The 20,589-nt window shown below is 39.0% G+C and overlaps 1 protein-coding gene across 1 annotated transcript in view; it reads left to right on the top strand.

Annotated features, from left to right (window-relative positions):
• Nucleotides 1-20,589, top strand: part of GABRB1 (gamma-aminobutyric acid type A receptor subunit beta1) — a 301,917-nt gene that overhangs the window by 211,062 nt on the left and 70,266 nt on the right. Inside the window, exon 5 of the mRNA XM_075997878.1 lies at nucleotides 13,080-13,162. Coding sequence (XP_075853993.1) covers nucleotides 13,080-13,162 — 83 coding nt within the window. The remainder of the gene's footprint in view (nucleotides 1-13,079; nucleotides 13,163-20,589) is intronic.

Below are 20,589 nucleotides of genomic sequence, written 5' to 3'. Positions count from 1 at the left end.
GATAAAATACGATTTGTGAAAAACGGTCTGTCTCTTGAACTCAGCCAGACATCCATGGTAAAACATGACTAAGAGTGATAACTGGATTTTGGGCAAGGATCTGTTAATGACGATTGTCCTGTTGTTACTTGCTTTTGCTCACCCTCTTCCCCAGCTCTGATTTATGGACTGCTTTTCATATTAACAAAGTGGTTCATGAATCACCCTCACCCAACAGAAATGAATAATAATGAGCCCATTTACGTAACATTTGGCATGTAGCTAATTATCTGAAAATGACGGCCTGGGATTGCTCTGAGAAAAGTGCCATTAGGATTCAGCACTAAATCTAGAAAACAGGGGGAAAAAGAAAGCAGAAATCTAATCAAAGAAATTTTTAAAAATGAGTGGTAATGAGAATGTTATGTATTCAGTGTGGATTTTTTTAAAGCATCACCAAAGAGTACCTCATTATGTCACCCAATAGATGAATGGTTAAAGAAATCATGTGTCATATCACAAAGCTAGGTTAAGGTAGCTTTTGTTCACATTCCCACTAACTTAGAATAAGTGTAGGATTGCACTCCTTGCATTTCAGTCCTGAGTGATAGTTATGCTTTCTTGATAACATAAATATTTCTCTGATGTAAAGTATTTGGATTTCTAGAAAAATGGCAAAGAGAGAATGCCAAATGATAAATAAACATACTGTACCTATTTTATTAATATAAAACGAACAGTGCCTCTATCTTCTATTTTATGAGACCTTAGAGCAGGGGTCCTCAAACTTTTTAAACAGGGGGCCAGGTCACTGTCCCTCAGACCGTTGGAGAGTGCGCACTGTGGGCCCGGGACGAGTCGGCTGCTAAGCAGGACAGGCAGCAGCAGCAAAAACACCCAGAAGGCCGGATAAATGTGCTAGGCGGCCCGCATGTGGCCCAGGGGCTGTAGTTTGAGGACGCCTGCCTTAGAGTATTAAAACAAAAACAACAACAACAAAATTATGACAGCATGAATGCTCAGCTTGATATTTTCAACTGCTGTAGCTAATGCTTAACAGTATTGCCTCATTCCTGGCAAGTCCTCTGTCATTTTTATACTCATTATTGATTGGGTGATGGATGTCCTGAATTACTGATAGATGAATACCAAAACTATGGTAAGATCAACTCTTAATTTTTTAAACTCGTTTTTCTGCTCATGGAACAAATTTTGTATGACCGAATTTTCTCCACGTAGACTCTTCTGGCCCGGATGTAATAAGGAGAGACCTTAGCTATATACGAGTCTAGCATATGTGAATTTGAACCCAAGCGTTACCCCGTTGAGACGACCTAAACTTGGAAACATTTCTTAACCCCACGAGGCACCAGTTTTCTTATCTTTGCTATTGGGATGAAAATGACACCCACATAATAAAGCTATTACAAATAATAAATTAAATAATGCACATGTGGTGGTCCTAATAGTAACCCCCCAAAGGTGTCCACGTCCTAACTTTCTGGACCTGTAAATATGTTACCTTACCTGGCAAAAAGGGACTTCTTGAGGATTTGGGGAAGAGGAGAGTGCCCCGGGTTATCCAGGCAGGCCCCATGACATCACAGGGATCCTTATAAAAGGAGAGTGGGAGGGTCAGAGAGGGAGGCGATGCGGATGGAAACCTGGGTTGGGGTGACGGGATGTGCTTTGAAGACGGATGGAAGGGACCTTGAGCCCAGGAACGAAGACAAGCTCCTACAACCCGGGAATGGCAAAGAAATAGGTTTTTCCACAGAGCCCCCAGGGGGAATGCAGCCAACATTTTGATTGATCTGGAGGACTTCTGACCTCCAGAATGGTAAGAGAATAAGTCTGTGTTGTATTGAGCCACTAAAATGTGTGGTAATTGATTACAGCTGCAGTAGGAAACCGACATGGTCTCTAAGGTGCTTAGCACAGTGCCTGCCCTACGGGAGTCTAACAAAACACTAGCTGAAGTCACTCTGCCTCTGTAGATATAGCTTAACAGCAGCTTAAGCCCACAGGCCGTTACGTGCGGGAGTCCAGCGCCTTCCCCAAGATTGCAGAGGCTTCCAGAAGGGCTTGTGTGATTGGCCAGCTCTGGCTTTTGACGGTCTGCTTTCACTGGAGGGGCTTAATTTATGGAATACCGTTTGACGAATGCTGTCAAGATGAGGAATGCAGCCTCTTTCCATTATTCCAAGGATAAAAAACATTTGCCCAAGACTATAGTGTGTGTGTGTGTGTGTGTGTGTGAGAGAGAGAGAGAGAGAGAGAGAGCACAGGCATGCTCGGAATACCGTGTTTCCCCAAAAATAAGACAGGGTCTTGTATTTATTTTTCCTCCAGAAGACACCCTAGGGCTTATTTGCAGGGGATGTGTTATTTTTTTTTAAGTACAGTACAGCCACCTCCATTGATTCAAATAGAGTGAAGTCGTCTTCTTCTGGAACATCATCATCACTCTCCAAACCCCCAATTCCATCCTGACTGTCTTGCGACTCTATTTCCTTTAGAACCACTGGCCCCGATCTCTCCTGTGGAGCACTAGAGCTCTCACGGGGCAGATGAGAAGGGCTGCTCGTGTTCTTTCCCGCTCCGCGACGACACGCATGGGTTGTGCAGATGCGCTGTGCAGCCACGCCCGTCACTAGGGCTGATTTTCATAGCCACGCCCATCACCAGGGCTGATTTTCATAGCCACGCCCATCACTAGGGCTGATTTTCATAGCCACGCCCATCATTAGGGCTGATTTTCATAGCCACGCCCATCACTAGATCTTATTTTTGAGGTAGGGCTTTTATTGTGCAAATGCTTAGAAATCCTGCTAGGGCTTATTTTATGGGTAGGTCTTATTTTCAGGAAAACACAGTACATCAGGTTGGTTTAAATAAACAGAGAAAAATGTATTATCATTGTAAGGCAAAAATCTTCAAACTGAGTATCAATTATGACTGCTCTTAAAATCTTTTTGCTGCTCCGCCATGCTTGCTTTGCCACACCAAGACTCCTCTTAAATCTCACAGAGCAGTTTATCTCCTTTCGTTTCATTATGACTTATGTCTCATGCCCTCAGGATTTCACCTACAAATACCTAAGGTATTTTCCCAAACAGACTAGGCAATCCACTACCTAACAAAATTTGGTGCAAACTATGAAGATAATGCATCTTCTTTTTACCCTGTTGGAGTGAAAACTCAGTAAGTACTAGCTGGAAAAAAAAAATCTATGTACTCATTACTCATGACTTAGGCCAACCCACCTGGTTTTTTCTCATCAGTTTCCTTGGATGATTTAGCTAACATGGATTAAGGGTGTAGCCAAGAAGCCAAGCCAACCATAAGCCATTCTTCACACTACTAAAGAGATACTGATATCAGTCTTATAACTCTACTCACTGTCAGTCTCTCTTATCTCAGGGGTATAAACAGGGTTCAACATTTTTTTTTTTTTTTTTGAGACAGAGTCTCACTTTTGTTGCCCTGGCTAGAGTGAGTGCTGTGGCGTCAGCCTAGCTCACAGCAACCTCAGACTCCTGGGCTCAAGCGATCCTCCTGCCTCAGCCTCCGGAGTAGCTGGGACTACAGGCATGCACCACCATGCCCGGCTAATTTTTTGTATATATATTTTTAGTTGGTCAATAAATTTCTTTCTATTTTTAGTAGAGACGGGGTCTCGCTCAGGATGGTTTCGAACTCCCAACCTCAAGCAATCCGCCCGCCTCGGCCTCCCAGAGTGCTAGGATTACAGGCGTGAGCCACCGCGCCCGGCCAGGGTTCAACATTTTAAGGGATTTTTTTCGTTTCTTCTTTCATACAGATCCTATTAAGTTGTACAATTATCTACTGAAGAGATCAGGTATAGAACTTGAGAGCTCTTTCCAATAAAACTGAAGGTTAGAGGAAAATCTCAACTATATGTATGTAATTTGCTCATTTATTTAAGCTCACATTCTTGTTTGCAAATGTGCCCTCTCCTTATGTTTATGTGTGCCAAACATGTGTGTATTTGTGTGTGTTTATGTGTACCTAGATGTTAAGCTGCTTAGGGGCCGGGGCTTTTGGATTATGTTTTGTCAGCAATGAGTCTCACGCTGCCCTTAGACATTAACTATGCATGATTGGTGATCACAGTGACTTTTAAGGACAAGAGCCATGCAGCATAACCTTAATAAATGAACACTACAGCAACATGATTTCTGTTCATTACAACGTATCATGAGACCACGGTTTCTAACTAATAGCCCATTATAGTGTTCTGCCCTAACCTTCAAAATGTCAATAAATTGGACTATAATGTAAGCCATTCTAAATATCTTTAAGAGAAGACAGGTGAATGTTACGCTGTCATGAGTCTACCTCTGAGAAATCAGTCTACAGACAAACAGCTTTTGCTTTCAATTGGTTCTATCCCATTGTACTTTCATTTCCTGTCCACCCATATGAATATTTTCACACACTCAGAACGAAAATGTCGAGCGTGAAAAGTTAAAAACCCAAATCCAGAAAACAGTTCGGTCTTGAAGCCCTCAATCCATCCAACTTCATGATCTTTGGCACCTTTGATTCCATAGATGACTTATAATATCGGCCTGCTTTGGCCACGGTGTGAGTACATTTCCATTAACGTGTGAATTAATAATTGTAGAGGTGACTAACCACTGCTGAGCAATCACGTCAAGCAGGGAGAACAAACGGGGACACAGGGGCAATCTTTCTTAGAGATGTTCATTGTTGTTCTTCCACCCAGAAGACAGAAGATCTCTTGCGAGGGACACCTCTCTTTTTGTTAATGATCCAGGGAATTCTTACCGAGCAACTTTTTTCTCACAAAGAGCTCATGCACTCAACTCAGTTACTCATAAGCATTACAAAATCTAGAAATGCCAAACCCTTAAATCAGCAGAGCACGACATTCTGGGGCAGGGATTTCTACAGACTGAAAAATGTAGACTTGAGAGTGTATGCTTCTGTGGAGGTTTTTTTTTTTTTTTTTCTGGGTCTCAATGATCTCTGCTTTCTCAGAGACCACTGTGGATCTCTGATGACCACATTTGTATTTGTGTGACTTTTTATCCAATTCTTAATAAATAATTCTGGAAGAGTTGGTACCTAATTCAAACTGGGCCAATGAAATCCTCTTGCAGGTTCAACATTTGGACCATGAAGATCCCAAGATGAAAGCTGTTTCACTAATGTTAGTGCTTTCCAGAGAAAGCCAGGTGACTTCCTCAGATGAAGATCTCATCTTTTGATCATCTCAGCTTTTGATTCCTTCCCTTGCTAAACTATGATGATTACTCGACCCTCTTCGATATCATCATGCGATCTGGGAACAGTAGAAGTAAACTGGCCCAGGAGATCTTAGCTGAAAAAACAAGAGGTTATAGTCAAGCCTTGGTGTGATGTATAGTTTCTTAAAGTGATATCAATTATATTTATTGTATCTATTGATTTCTTAACAGATTGATCATAAGGAAAAGCAACAGTAAATCCAGCCATGCTTTCCAAAAGTTGTTTTTTCCTTTTACTACTCAACAACATGAGACATAAGTTATTCATTTTATAGGCAATGCTCCATTGGTGTTGCCAAATGCTTTATAAGCACTACAGAGTCTCACAACTTGCGAGTCAGTGGCCCAGGACAAGATTCCAATGCACGCCTTGATTTAACATGAAGTGGTTAACTCACTAGATGGCATTTGCATGAAAACGCATGAAAATAAACCCAAGTAAGATACGCTGACCAGGAGGGGCTCAAATGATATTCTCAAGTGTCCTTAAGGCTGTTTCTTTAATGGTTCCACAAATATTTGATTCCAATTGTATTTTTAAATATTTTAATTATTTTAAATTGTAATAAGAAGTGTGTGCACTGTCACGTGCCCTATACCACGTTTTAATGCATTAAAAACCACCCTATTAACTTGTGCCGCTAGGCTGGCTTATGTAGAACATTGAGCACCAAGTAAACCTTCCCTTTAATCCATCACTAAACACCTCTAGAGACCAACACCTTTGAATGTTCCTATAAAAATAACATTGCATATCTGAACTATTTGCAAAGGTGTCATTGATTACAGAGGTGATTTTCTGTCACAAGGCTTGGTGTTATTTTTGTTGTTGTTGTTTTCCCAATGTAGGGTAGTCCGTGCTTGGTTACAAGATTTTAGAAGCAGATACTTCACTATTTATAAGGATTCTTTCAATACTATATAAATAAAATACAACCAAAAATAAATTGCTGCTGAGGGAGATTTAAGACCATAATTCTCACCATAAGTCCTGCTTTCAAATTATTGTGCCCATTGAAATGGATAGAAACATTTGGAAATAAAACAAGGTGACTTTCTATTAAAGTACGGCTTTCATTTATTTCATTTGTACTTTACATATTGAGGTTCCTTATATAATTTCATTTTATCAAAGTTTCTCACAGAGGAAAAAAAAATGTTTGAAAGACCACGATTAGAGCAAGGTTTCTTTTTTTTGGTTTGAGACAGGGTCTCACTCTGTCACCCAAGCTAGAGTGTAATAGCACTAGGATAGCTCACTGCATCTTCTTCAAACTCCTGGGCTCAAGTGATCCTCCTGCCTCAGCCTTCCAAGTAGCTAGGATAACAGGTGTGCACCACCACACTCAGCTAATTTATTTATTTAAAGACAGGGTCTCACTATGTTGCCCAGGCTGCTCTCAGAACTCCTGGCCTCAAGCGATCCTCCAGCCTTGGCTTTTCAAAATGATCTCTGTACCAGGGTTAGTTAATCTTGGCAGTGCTGGCAGCTAATTATTTTGGGGGTCGGGGGGCTGTCCTGTGCATTGTAGAATGTTTAGCATCATCTCTGGCCTCCACCCTCTAGATCCCATTATCAATCCTTTAGCCCCAGCATGAGAATAAAATACGTCTCCAGATATTGCCAAATGCTCCCTAGAGGAAAAAAATCATCCCTAATTGCGAAGTATTAGCTAAGTCATAAGATCATAGGGCTGGGCACGCTGTAGTAATTCCCAGAGAATGTTCACATCTTCACAAATTTTAAATTCATAAGCAGCTGTTAAACAAAGAATATAGTAAAGTAGCAATAGTAAGATAGGCTGATGGATTTTTAATATTTATTATGCTGTTTTATTTAGGGCGTTCGAAACACTACGCAGACTATAAAAATAATGCTGCAGATCTGTATTTTTAGACAGCCAGAAATATTCATGATATGTCGTTAGGTGAACAAAGTAACCCATATAATCATGGGAGCAGAAGCATAGTAGTGTTTTTTGTAAAACACTTTGAAAAAAAAAATTTAATTAAACTTTAAAACTCCTTTTGCTCTTGCCTAAGGCTTAAAAGAAGTTCAATTAAATTGACCAATGCCCTGTCTAAGAAAGGCTTGAAAGGGTATGTCAAAATGTTCACATCTGTGAACCTTCAAAAGGAAAGCCAAAGAGAAATTGGAAAGGGCTACTGTTTTAAGAAAAAGGAGCCTGTATTCCCATTAGTTTAGCACAAATCAATAACTCACCTTAGAAGCCTCAAAAAATGCTGTCATGTACATTCAGAGAATCTTCATATATATACTATATGCATATATTTGTGTGTAGACATCTGTAAGTATGTACTCTGTATGTAGTGATATAAATATGCATATACAGTATGCTGTAGTATAGTATATACTCCGTGTGTGCATATATACATATATAACATTTATACATATATATATATACCATATGCATATATTTGTATATAGACATCTATAAGTATGTACTCTGTTATGTAGTGATATAAATATACATACACAGTATATTATAGAACAGTATATACTCTGTGTGTGCATATATGCATATATACTGCATGCATTTATTTGTATGTAGACATCAATAAGTATGTATTCTGTATGTAGTGATATAAATATACATATACAGTATACTGTAGTATAGTATATAGTCTGTGTGTGCATATATACATATATAACACATATATACATATATACTGTATGCATAGATTTGTATGTAGATATCTGTAAGTATGTACTCTGTATGTAATGATATAAATATACATACACAGTATATTATAGTATAGTATATACTCTGTGTGTGCATATATACATATATATCATATATATACATATATACTGTATGCATAGATTTGTATGTAGACATCTATAAGTATGTACTCTGTATGTAGTGATATAAATATACATACACAGTATACTGTAGTATAGTATATACTCTGTGTGTGCATATATACATATATAACAGAGTATATACTATACTACAGTATATTCGGAGCACTTCCGTTTGAAAAAAATAAAATAGAAAACAACACAAATGCCCACCAAAGGATGATTAGGAAAATAAATTATGGTATTTTCATACAACTGAACACTTTGCAGTCTAGCTTATTATTTATAAGCTTATTATTACAATGAGAAGATAGCTTATTGTTTACTGATACAGAACCAAATCCAAGACACATTGTAAAAGAAAATAAGAAAGGTACAGAACGGTGTGTGTAGTAGGCCACTATATAAGAGGTTTTCCCCGAGAAGACATGTCTGTGCTTCTATTTGCATAGAGCATTTCTAGAGAATTTTAAATGTTGTATAGCACCTGGAGATTAAGGTAGAAAACAAACATTATTTAATTTGAATCTTTTAAGTTCTTTAACTTATGATTACACTTACGGAGTAGGACCATTTAATTTTTTAAGGATTTCGTCATCAAATATTTGTAAAAGCAGATTAGCCGTATGAATTTCAGTTACTCTCGGAATCCACAGCAAAAGAAACCATCCCAGGCAAGAGCAAATGCAGGAAAATAAAGCCCAGGGAGGGTATCTCAAGTCAGGGTTTTAGAGTTTCCATAAACACAAAAGCTCAATTGGGGATGGTGAACATGGTGCAAACTCTGGTCTTAAGACGGTGCCTCTTCCCTGGTAATATGCTACCTGCCGAGTATAAATGGACCAGGGTTTCAGATATGGATCTGACAGATCTCTAATAATGGGAAGTGGGAGGCACCACCAGAAGGCTGAGTTTTGTTATTGTTATTTTTGATGATGTTGTATTTGATTGTAGCAGAAGAGGAAGACAGGCTTTGATGCGTAATATAGACTCCTTCTACTCATAAATCCTGCAGATATTAGCAGGGACATTGCTAGAATGATAACAAAAATGGAAATGATCATGAGATAATGACAGCTATAATAATGACCCATCATTTGGGGAGCACTAAGTAAGTACAGGGCACTGGGCTAAAAGCTTTGCACATGCTATCTTTTCTCACAGCAATCATAGGTAGTAGGTGCTTTGAGTGAGGTATTGATGAGGGGACTGAGCCTCATGGGCATACTGTAACTAACCCAAACCCATACCACTTGTGAGCAGCAAAGTAAGACTCAAACGTAATCTACCTACCTTCAAAATCTTTAATCACAAAATTTTTAGCAGCTTTATAGTGATAGTATTGAAATATGGCTATTATTAATAATGAATTAATTACATTAATTATGAATACAATGTAATATTCTATAAAATGCTAGCAAGCTAAATTCAGAAGCACATGGAAAGGATCATATATAATGGCCAAGAGGGATTTACTCCTGAGATGCAAGGATCATTCAACATATGCCAATTAATCAATGTGATATACAACATTATTAGAATGAAGAATAATAACCACGTGATCATCTGCATAGGTGCGGAAAAGGCATTTTACAAAATTCAACATATTTTTATGATAAAGACTCTCAACAAAATAGGTATACAACTTTACCTCAAGACTATCTATGTAAAATCCAGAGCTAACATCATAATCAATAGGTCTTGGGATCAAAGCTAGAGACGTCACACTCCCTGACTTCAAAATGATAATACAAATCTATATACTAAAAACAGTATGGTCAAATTAAAAAGCTTCTGCACAGCCAAAGAAACTGTCAAGAGAGCAAACACACAACCCACAGAATGGGAGAAAATTTTCTCAAGCTACCCGACCAATAAAGGGCTGATAACTAGAATCTATTTAGAACTCAGGAAAATCAGCAAGAAAAAAATCAAACAACCCTATCAAAAAATGGGCAAAGGACATGAACAGAAACTTCTCAAAAGAAGACTGAATAATGGCCAACAAATATATGAAAAAATGCTCAACATCCCTAATCATCAGGGAAATGCAAATCAAAACCACAATGAGATATCACTTAACTCCAGTGAGAATGGTCTTTATCAAAAAGTCCACAAACAACAAATGCTGTTGTGGATGCGGAGAGAGAGGAACACTCCTACACTGCTGGTGGGACTGCAAACTAGTGCAACCTCTGTGGAAAGCAATATGGAGATACCTCAAAGCCATACAAGTAGATCTACCATTTGATCCAGCAATCCTACTACTGGGCATCTACCCAAAAGATCAAATGCCACTCTACAAAAAAGACACCTGCACTCGAATGTTTATAGCAGCACAATTCACAATTGCAAAGTTGTGGAAACAACCCAAGTGCCCATCAATACATGAGTGGATTAATAAAATGTAGTGTTTGTATACCATAGAGTACTATTCGGCTTTAAGAAACAATGGTGATATAGCACCTCTTGTATTTTCCTGGATAGAGCTGGAACCCATTCTACTAAGTGAAGTATCTCAAGAATGGAAAAACAAGCACCACATGTGCTCACCAGCAAACTGGTATTAACGGATCAACACCTAAGTGGACATACAGGAATAACATTTATCGAGTGTCAGGGCAGGTGAGATGGGGGGAGGAGGGGATGGGTATATACAAATATAATGAGTGAGATGTGCAACATTTGGGAGATGGTCACACTTGAAGCTCTGACTCAAGGGGGGAGGGGGGAGCATGGGCAATATACGTAACCTTAACATTTGTACCCCCAAAATATGCTGAAATAAAAAAAATTTTTTTAAAAACAGTATGGTAATGACATCAAACAGACATATAGATTAATGGACAGAATAAAGAACCCAGAAATAAATACATATGTTTACAGTTAACTGAACTTCAACAAGGGTATCAAGAACACACAAAGGGGAAATGATCATCTCTTCAACAAATGGTGTTTGAAAAACTGGGTATCCACATGCAAAAAAATGAATAAATAAATTGGACTACTATATCACACCATACATAAAAATCAACTCAAAGTGGTTTAAAGACATAAACATAAAAATTGAAACTGTGAAGCTACTAACACAAAACATAGGGAAAAACGTTCTTGACATTGGTCTTGGCAATAATTTTTTGGAAATGATACCAAAAACCCAGATGCCAAAAGCAAAACTAGACAACTGAGATTACATCAAACTAAAAAGCTTGGAAAAGGCAACTATGGATGGGAGAAAATATTGGAAACCATATATCTGATAAGGGATTAATGTGAAAAATAGATAAAGAACTCACATAATTCAACACTAAATATACAAATAACTCAATTAAAAATGAACAAAGGACCTAAGTAGACATGTCTCAAAGAAAAGAAATTCAGATGGCCAGCAGCCATATGAAAAGCTTCTCAACATCTCTAATCAGAGAAATGCAATTCAAAACCACAATGAAATATCACCTTACACCTCTTAGGATGGCAATAATTAAAAAGAAAAGAGACAAAAGTGTTGCCAAGGGTGTAAAGAAAAGAGAACTCTTGTACACTGTGGATATAAATATAAGTTAGAACAGATTTGATCTCCTTGCTCAAGCTTGCTTTGGCTATTCCTGGTTTTTTTTGTGGTTCCATACGAATTTTAGAATTGTTTCTTCTATTTCTTTATAAATACCATTAGGATTTTGATAGGGAATTATTGAACCTATAGATTGCTTTGGGTAGTACAGACATTTTGACAATATTAATTTTTTCAATCCATGAACATGGGATGTCTTTCCATTTATTTGGTTTTTTATTTCCTTCATCAATATTTTATAATTTTCAATGTACAGGTCTTTCTTCTCTTAATTCCTAAGGCATTTCTTATAATTGGTAATGTAAATGGGATTCTTTTCTTAATTTCCGTTTTGGAGAGTTTGTTGTTGGTGTCTGTAGATGCACACAGATATTTGTGTGTTGATTTTGTATCTTGCAATTTTATAATTATTTATTAGTTCTAAGAGTTTTTTGTTTGGTTTAGTCTATAGTGTTTTCTCTGTATGTCATGCACCTGCAAACAGACAAATTTACTTCTTCCCTTCTCATTTGAATGCCTTTTATTTCTTTTTCTTGCCTGATTTCTCTGGCCAGGACTTCAGTACCATGTTGAATAGCAGTGGTGAGAGTGAAAATTTTTGCCTTCCTCCAGAACCTAGAGGAAAAGCTTTCAGTTTTTCTGCACTTATTGAGATAATCATGTGGCTTTATTTTATTAATATGAGGTATCACATTGATTGATTTCTACATTATTGATTATTGTGTATCCATTCTTGCATCCCAGGAATAAATGCCACTTAGTCATGGTGTATGATCTTTTTATATTAATGCTATTGAATTCAGTTTGCTCTTATTTTATTGAGGATTTTTGCATCTATTTCCATCAGGAATATTGACCTATAGTTTTCATTTCTTTTATTGTCTTTCTGTAGCTTTAGAAACAGAATGATGTTGGCCTCATAGGATGAGTTTGAGAGTTTTTCCTATTCTATATTTCTGGTAGGGTTTAAAAGGGTTAGTATTAGTTCTTCCTTGAATGCTTGGTAGAATTCCCATGAAGCCATCTGATCCTGGGCTTTTCTTTGTTGGAACTTTTTGATTATTGAATCAATCTCTTGGTTTATTGTTAGTGTGTTCATTTTCTATTCTTGATACAGTCTTTTTTTTTAATTTTTTTTTATTTTAGCATATTATGGGGGTACAAGTGTTAAGGTTATGTATATCTTGGTTGGGTTGTATACTCCTAGGAATTTATCTATTTCCATTCATCTGTCTAGGTTACCCAATCTGTTGGCTTGTTGGCATGCACCCTCATTCCTTATAATCTCACAAAATTGTGATGCCTTGTTTCTGCCAACTGGTAGACATGATTTGGGGCTGGGAAACCTAGAAATGAAATGTCTTCATTTTCACGACTTTGTCTTCTTTCTCTCTCACTCTGGCAGGATCACAACCACAGCTGCATGTATGATGGATCTTCGAAGATATCCTCTGGATGAGCAAAACTGCACCCTGGAGATAGAAAGTTGTGAGTTTCTTGGACAAGGGAATGAGAAAGAGGGATATGCTTGCTTGACCCAATTAAATTCAACCTTTTTGCTGAGTTAATTGGTACTAGAATATTTTTAACCGTACTCGCCTGCCAATTTTTCAAGGTGTTGATAGTCTAGTGACATTTTCCCCTGTATGGGTGATTCGAGGGTCATCTCAATGAAGTTATCTTTTTTGAACAATTAGGGGACGTCCACTTTTTTTTAGCTCCAACAATATATAAACTCATGCTTTCTCCTTCTCAGAGTGGAGTTTCACCCAAAGCTTTCCGATAGCCAAGCTGCATTAATAAGAAAGGAACAACACATTTTAACATGAAAAGACTTTGTGAGGTTGTTTTTGATTCTATCATCTGTCAACCTAAAGGATTGTAAATTGTTGTCTTTTAGAAAAACTCTGTGGCAGAGTCTAGTATGAATGATGTATCCTTCCTTATGAAAAGAAAAGAAGATAAATGGTACTCATGGGGCTCGTGCTTTGGGCCAAAGGCTTAATGTTTTCCAGGTCTAGTGACAGATTTTTGTTTGTCCTCTTGTGCTGTTGTGTTTTTCTTTTTTCTTTTTTTCATTTATAGCTTTATTAGCAATTCAAACACGTCAGACTCTATGATTTAATCTGATTGACTATCTTCGTGTCACTGGTTCTCAGCCATCAACCTACAGGCATTTGAGCCTACTAATTGGGAATACCAAAGCTAGGCTATTTCTTGGTTTCAGAGGTACAGAAAAGTGCAGTAGCTAATTCAGACCATTACTATAGTACCACTTAATGTAATGTGAGAAATCAACAGATATTTATTTAAGTCATCTAAAATAATCTCTAGATTATTAACAAGGTAAAGGAAAATGGGAAAGGAAAATTAACAAGGTAAAGGAAAGGAAACAAGGTAAAGGAAAATGGGAAAATTCCAGGTTACCCTATGATATTATTGAAGGATAAGTGTGTTTCCTTACTGTCTGATTTTTAAGCAATTACATTAATTTTCTAGTTCTATGGTACACAGACATAGAAACAGACAAAGATGTTTATGTAGATATAGCTATAGATGTAGACATAGACACTGATCTACTTACCCCTAGAACCTGGAATGAATAAGAAAATTTATCAACTATTTTCAATTAATATTTTAATTTTAAAGCTTATTATATAAAGAAGTTGCTAAGTATTAAAAGGTGTTAATATGTAAAAGTGTCGATGGTGACTTTTGGTTCAAATACCAAAAGGAACTATGAACCCAATCATTTATTAATGGCTAATAACATTTTGTAAATAAGGCCAGCACATTAGCTTAGGAAGAAAGTAACCATTATTTTGGGGACTGACATAGAAGAAGAAGAAAGATAACTCATGGATCCCTCATACACATGGGTTGATTTTATCCTTGACCTCTCTTCTTTTGACTCTGTAAAGTTTTTACCTTGGCTTCTGCTGGTCAGCATTAGTATATGACAACCTCTTGAATTTCCAAGCTCCGATGGCTTGCATTCATTTACTTAAAGAAAGTGATGAACTTTGACAAGTACTTTAATCGACTCTGTGTTGTAAATCATAAGTCCTGAAATAATCAGCATTTTCTCTCAAAAATTTATATTTTATTTTACAATGCATACTGAGTTTGTCCATTATTGGTTGACATTTTTCTTTAAATCGGCAATTTTTCAAGTTCATATTAGAAAACAGATGATTGTTAGGGTCCATCCATCATATTGTATAATAACCAAAACTATAAATGAAGCAGAAACTAAATATAACTTTTGCTGGGCAGGGATAGAGGAAGCCCAGACAGCCAGATAGTCCAAAGTAATCATAAAATATGGTGTCAGGTAATACCTGGGGAATCCAGGTTTATGACAGTCATTGAGGCAATTCGGCAACATGCAACCAGTGGTCTACCAGGCGTCCCCAAACTACAGCCCACGGGCCACATGCGGGCCGCCTAGCACATTTATCCAGCCCTCCAGGTGTTTTTGCCACCGCTGCCTGTCCTGCTTAGCAGCCGACTCGTCCCGGGCCCACAGTGCGCACTCTCCAAAGGTCTGAGGGACAGTGACCTGGCCCCCTGTTTAAAAAGTTTGAGGATTGTTATCAAGATGCTATACTAAACATACACTGTGTTAAATAAAATTACTATGCAATATTTGCATGAAAAAAAGAAGAAAAAAGTTTGAGGACCCTTGGTAGACAGATGGATGAGCATCATAAGTGGGAGTCTAAAACCAGCTAATATGTAAGAATCAATGCAGGCAGATGCTAACCATCATCAGAGGGATCCAGCAGCTGGGTAGAGAACTACCATTCCTAAAGATACTTACCTCAAGCAAAGCAGAAACTTCTGACTGCAAGAATGTGTATCACGAGGAGTTCTATGAAGGCAGGAAATTAGGGGAAAGGGAGGAAACATGGGACTGCCTTCTGTTTGCGAGACTAAAGCTAGGTATGGTATAACACCACCCTGGGGCATAAATATTTCTAACAGCAGTTGAGAGATGCTGTATCTGAGGCTCAGAGAAGCACAATCGCTTACCCAGGGCCACGGGGACAGGCCTGCGATGGAGCAGGGATTTAGATCCCCAGTGTTTGGGGACCCCTGCCCTAAATCACCCCTGACAAAGGTCAGAACGGATCCTAGAAGCTGAAGCAGAACTTGGCTTTTAGGTCAAGGATCAAGGGTCGAATAATTGCAGCTGCAGAGAAGTTAGCCTGTGGCTGAAGGAAACCAAGAGGGTCTAGATTCCACCACGGATGTTACCCTGAAGAAAATAAAACATTATTTAGCTTTCACGTGTTACTTAAAATATATCCCTTCTTAACAATGGGCAAACCAACATAAAGAGATCTTAAAAATCTCGAAAGCAATCATTTCAAGTGGTAAGGTAACAAGCATATGCCAAGCCGGAGTTTGAATGAGCTTTGCCTGTTTCCATGATAACACCTACATACGTAATCAATATGTTGCTAAGTATCAATAAGCATCGAATTGGTTATTCATCTATTTTTTTTTTCACTTTTCATAAAGAAACGTGTTATTTTCTAAAACGGCTCTCCCTGGATTGACGGTGTATTAAGGCTCTAACCGAGCTTTAAGGTGATTACAGATGAGAAGCTCCAGTGTGGGTTGGGAAACGAGAATGACAAGGTAGACATTTGACATCCCCCTGGTGGAAGACTGAACCCGATCATACTTCTGTGACCGCCAGAGCGGAAATTTTGCCTGCCTTAGGAAATGCACCATCACAATCCCAAGGCTGGGGCAACGTTTTCCTTGGTTAGGTTCCCCCGAGACAAATTAAAGACTTTTTTTGCTTATCTTTATGTCATCCAATCAAGTAAAATTGAAAAAGCCATAAAGGCTTGTTAAATTGAAAATTTGCCTGAACTTGGAGCGGATGAACAGTTTTATAGCCCCGGGATGCTATAAAAATGGGTCAATGGCATATGGAAAAATCGATCAAGGAGTTTAGTATAAAGAGGATTTGGAATTTGAAATCAATAACGCTATCACGTGAAGGTTTGCTCGCCACAAGCCTCAGGGCAGTGTGGAAAGGGCTTGGGAGGATGATTGTAGAGGCCATTCCCTGCTTCGTAAATTAGGAAAAGCCTCAATCTCAGCCTCCCACTGTCAGCAGATGTTGTCACCTCTCATTGCACCAAAAAAAAAAAAAAAAAAAAAAACCAAGAAAAAAGAAAAGGCCATTTCAGGTCTGAAATCCCTCAGTGCTCTTACCCATCTTGTTCTGAACTCCCTTATTCTTCAGCATTCTGAGTTAGCCCCCCTCGGATCACAGAGAAAGGGATGCTCCCATTTCCTTGTTAGGCTGATTCCATCTCTTTCTTCTTCCTCTGGGTTTGACCATCTCGAGTCCGCACACACCTCGCCCCTGATATCTCAGACCCTCAATCTCGCTCTTTCTACGCCTCCTTTTCTCATGGCTGGTAAACAAGCTGAAAACTCTTCTCATCTTAAACCCCCTCCACTCTTCCCCCACATCTCCCTGAAGCTTCTTCCTAGTCTCTCCTCTCTCTTTTTCTCCAAACCACTCGAAAGAATGGGTCTGTCGTCTCCGTAGTCCATTGCCTCAACTTCCTCTCAACCCACTGCAATCTGGCACCTGCCTGCCCACCCCCTGCCTCTGCTAAAACTGTTCTCAGAGAGGTCACAGAAGACCTCTTTGCATTCCGCCTTTATTCTGTGGTTCCCAAATTTACACCTCCAAGCTCGGGTCCCTTCTGAGCTGCGGATTGATGTGCAAAGCATTCTTCTTGGCGCAGCTTTCTGATGCTTCAAAGGCATCTTAAATTTAATTTGCTCAAAACCTTACTCTCCATTTTCCCTCCCAAACGAGTTTCGTTTCCAGTCTCCTTAATCCAGCCAAAATGCTTGGATTAATGGTTGACAGTTCCCTCTCCCTCATACTCCTTCCGTCCAATCTGCTGCCAAGCACCATCTGTTCTACCTGCAGAATATTTATCAAGCCCATCCATTCCTCCCAGCCCTATGGCATGAGTCTTCTCCACATTGTCATCACTTCTTCCCTGGACCATTATAGCTGTCTTTTTATTAATCTTCTTTGCTTTCCCTCTTGACTCCGTCCAAAGCAATCTCTATACAGCAGCCAGAGTCATCGTTGTGAGATGTAAAGTGGATCATATTATTCCTCTGCTTTAAAATATTCGGTCTTCCCATGACACTGGGAAAACTGTGAGAATTCCTTAATGTGTTGTTCAGGCTCTCGTGTGACCCGACCTCCCTCAAGTATTTCTGATCTCATCTAGAGCCTTCTTCCCCTTGCTTACTGCACTTAACTCCAGCACCATAGACCCCTCCGTTTCTTGCAGACTAAGCTTTTTCTTATCTCCTCGTCTTTACCGTCTTGTTTCTTCCGGCTGAAATGCTTCTCCCCACCATAGTTCTCTTGGCTTTCCTCTCCTCATGCTTAAAGTGCTCATTTCTCATGCTCATTTCTCACCTCTAACAAGAAGCTTTCCTGAGAATCCAAACTCGTCAGGAACCCGTAATTCATCTCTTTCAAAATGCTCTCTGCTAGCTTCCCATTGCAATCGTCTGGATATCTGCGCCCCGCATAAATTCGCATGTGGAAACCTAACCCCAATATGATGGTATTGGGTATTGGGAGGTGATTGGGTATTGGGAGGTGATTAGGTCAAGAGGACGGAGCCCTCACAAATGAGATTACAGTAGTCCCCCTGTTACTTGAAGTTTCACTTTTGTCTGAAAATATTAAACGGAAAATTCTAGAAATTAAACATTCGTTAAGTTTTAAATCGTGCAGTTCAAAGTAGCGTGATGACATCCCCGACCATCCTGCTCCATCCCACCTGGAACGTAAATCCTTCCTTTTGTCCCAGTATCACGTGGGTGTGCTGTCTACACTCCCCCCTCAGCGGTCATCCACGTCACCTGTCCCTGACATGCAGCCGTTGACATTGTCATCGTTTGATGATCCAGGATCGCCCGCAGATTTAAGCAGATAAGATTTACAGCAGAGATTTTTTTTTTTTTTTACTTTCAACAACATATTCTTTCATTTGTACAAGTTTGTATTTATGCTTTCAGACTATCTCAGCCAGGCACGGTGGCCCAGGCCTGTGGTCCCAGCTCCTTAAGAGGCTGAGGTGGGAGAATCGCTTGAGCCCAGGAGTTCACATCAGCCAGAGTGAGATAAGGAAAGAGCTAACATTTTTAAGTAATTTAGGAATTTTGATAGGCTCGTAGTGAAACTGATTTTTTTTTTTTTGCTTCACCATAAGTTATTAACTGTTTATGTCCTGAACTGCAACCAAGTTTTCAAACAAAAGTAACATTTACCTGATTATTTGTATAATGGTTTCTCGTTTTAAAAAAATGCCTTTGCAGCTTTTAACCTAGACATTGTCTTCCTGTATTCAACTTAGTGACCTATCCACTCAATCCATCTGTTAATCTCAGAGTACTGTCATTGCCTTTAAGTGTCTTGGTAGTAGTAACATGTACACAGAACGTTAAGCAATAGTCATGTTTGATTATTTCCAAAATGTAATCCTTTTCTTGTCCACAAAAATAGCATGTGATAAGAAAAATGTATCTACCTGATAAAATGGCCTAATCAAGCTATGCAAAACCCCCTGAGTAAATGTGAGGTTTGCAGAATTTAAATGCTAAATTTTATTTATGTAATGTGCTACACCTGGAAATAAAAATCAAAATAAGTGTAGTGTCCAGATGTAAGACATGAGTCATTCTATAAGTCTACCCTTGTGCAGCGACATGCGGAAAATTGTGTCCGGTTCTTGATACCATATTATGAGATAACTTCATGCAGAAGGAGGACACCAAGATATCTGGGAAGAAAAATTTAGGGAGTCATAACAACCATTCTGAATGTTTTAATATGCTATCACATATCAGATAAACCTTATGCCCAGTGCTGCCCAGTGTATTAGAGCTCTTCAGAGAAATAGAGCCAATGTAAATATGGAGAGAGACAGAGAAAGACAGAGACAGAGAGACAGAGAGAGAGAGAGAGATTGCTTTACTATAAGGAATTGGTCCATGCAATTATGGAGGCTGACAAGTCCCAAAATCTATAGGGTGAGTTAGTGAGCTAGAGAGCCATGGTGTTGTTCCAGTCCCAATCCAAAGTTCCATGGACCAGGAGGACTGATGGTGTAATTCCAGTCTGAAGGACAACAGGACCCCAGGAAGTGCTGATGTTTCAATTTGACTGCTGTACCAGTTTCAAGGTAGTCAGGCAGGAAGGATTGTCTCTTGCTCAGGGGAAGGTCAGGTTTTCGTTCCCACACTAGGGACAGCAATCCGCTTTATTCGGTCTACTGATGTAAATGTTCACCCCATCCAAAAACACGCTCATGCTGTTGTCCTTCAGACTGGAATCACACCATCACTTCTCCTGGTCCTCAGACCTTTGAATTGGGACTAGAACTCCACCATGGCTCTCTAGCTCACTAACTCACCCTGTAGATTTTGGGACTTGTCGGCCTCCATAATTTCAGGAACCCAGAATAATTGTTGGACCACTCAGCACCTTGTGGGCCCAGCCAAGTTGACACATAAAATTAGCCATCACACCCAGAACGCTAGATTCGAACCCATCCAGTTCAATGCAATTCAACTAGCTTCTCTTAGGTAGTAGCATGTGGCCCTATGTACTAATTAGTGCTGATGACACAGCGCCAATGAGCAGACAATGGTCAGAAATTGCAGGAAGGTAGATTTAGAATTTAAGAGGCATGTTTTTCCAATGAACAGCAGTATCCATTCATTCTCACTGAGATGCCAGTTTAATTTTATAAACTTCAAGGTCTCTTTCAGCCCCCAAATCTAGAACTCTGGGAGTTTACTCAATTTAGTTACGTTACCAATAAACCACCTTATGTCCCTGCCTG

This window comes from Microcebus murinus, chromosome 26, assembly GCF_040939455.1.
Source record: "Microcebus murinus isolate Inina chromosome 26, M.murinus_Inina_mat1.0, whole genome shotgun sequence".
Taxonomy (NCBI): Eukaryota; Metazoa; Chordata; class Mammalia; order Primates; family Cheirogaleidae; genus Microcebus; species Microcebus murinus.
This window is presented reverse-complemented; position numbering and strand designations above follow the sequence as displayed.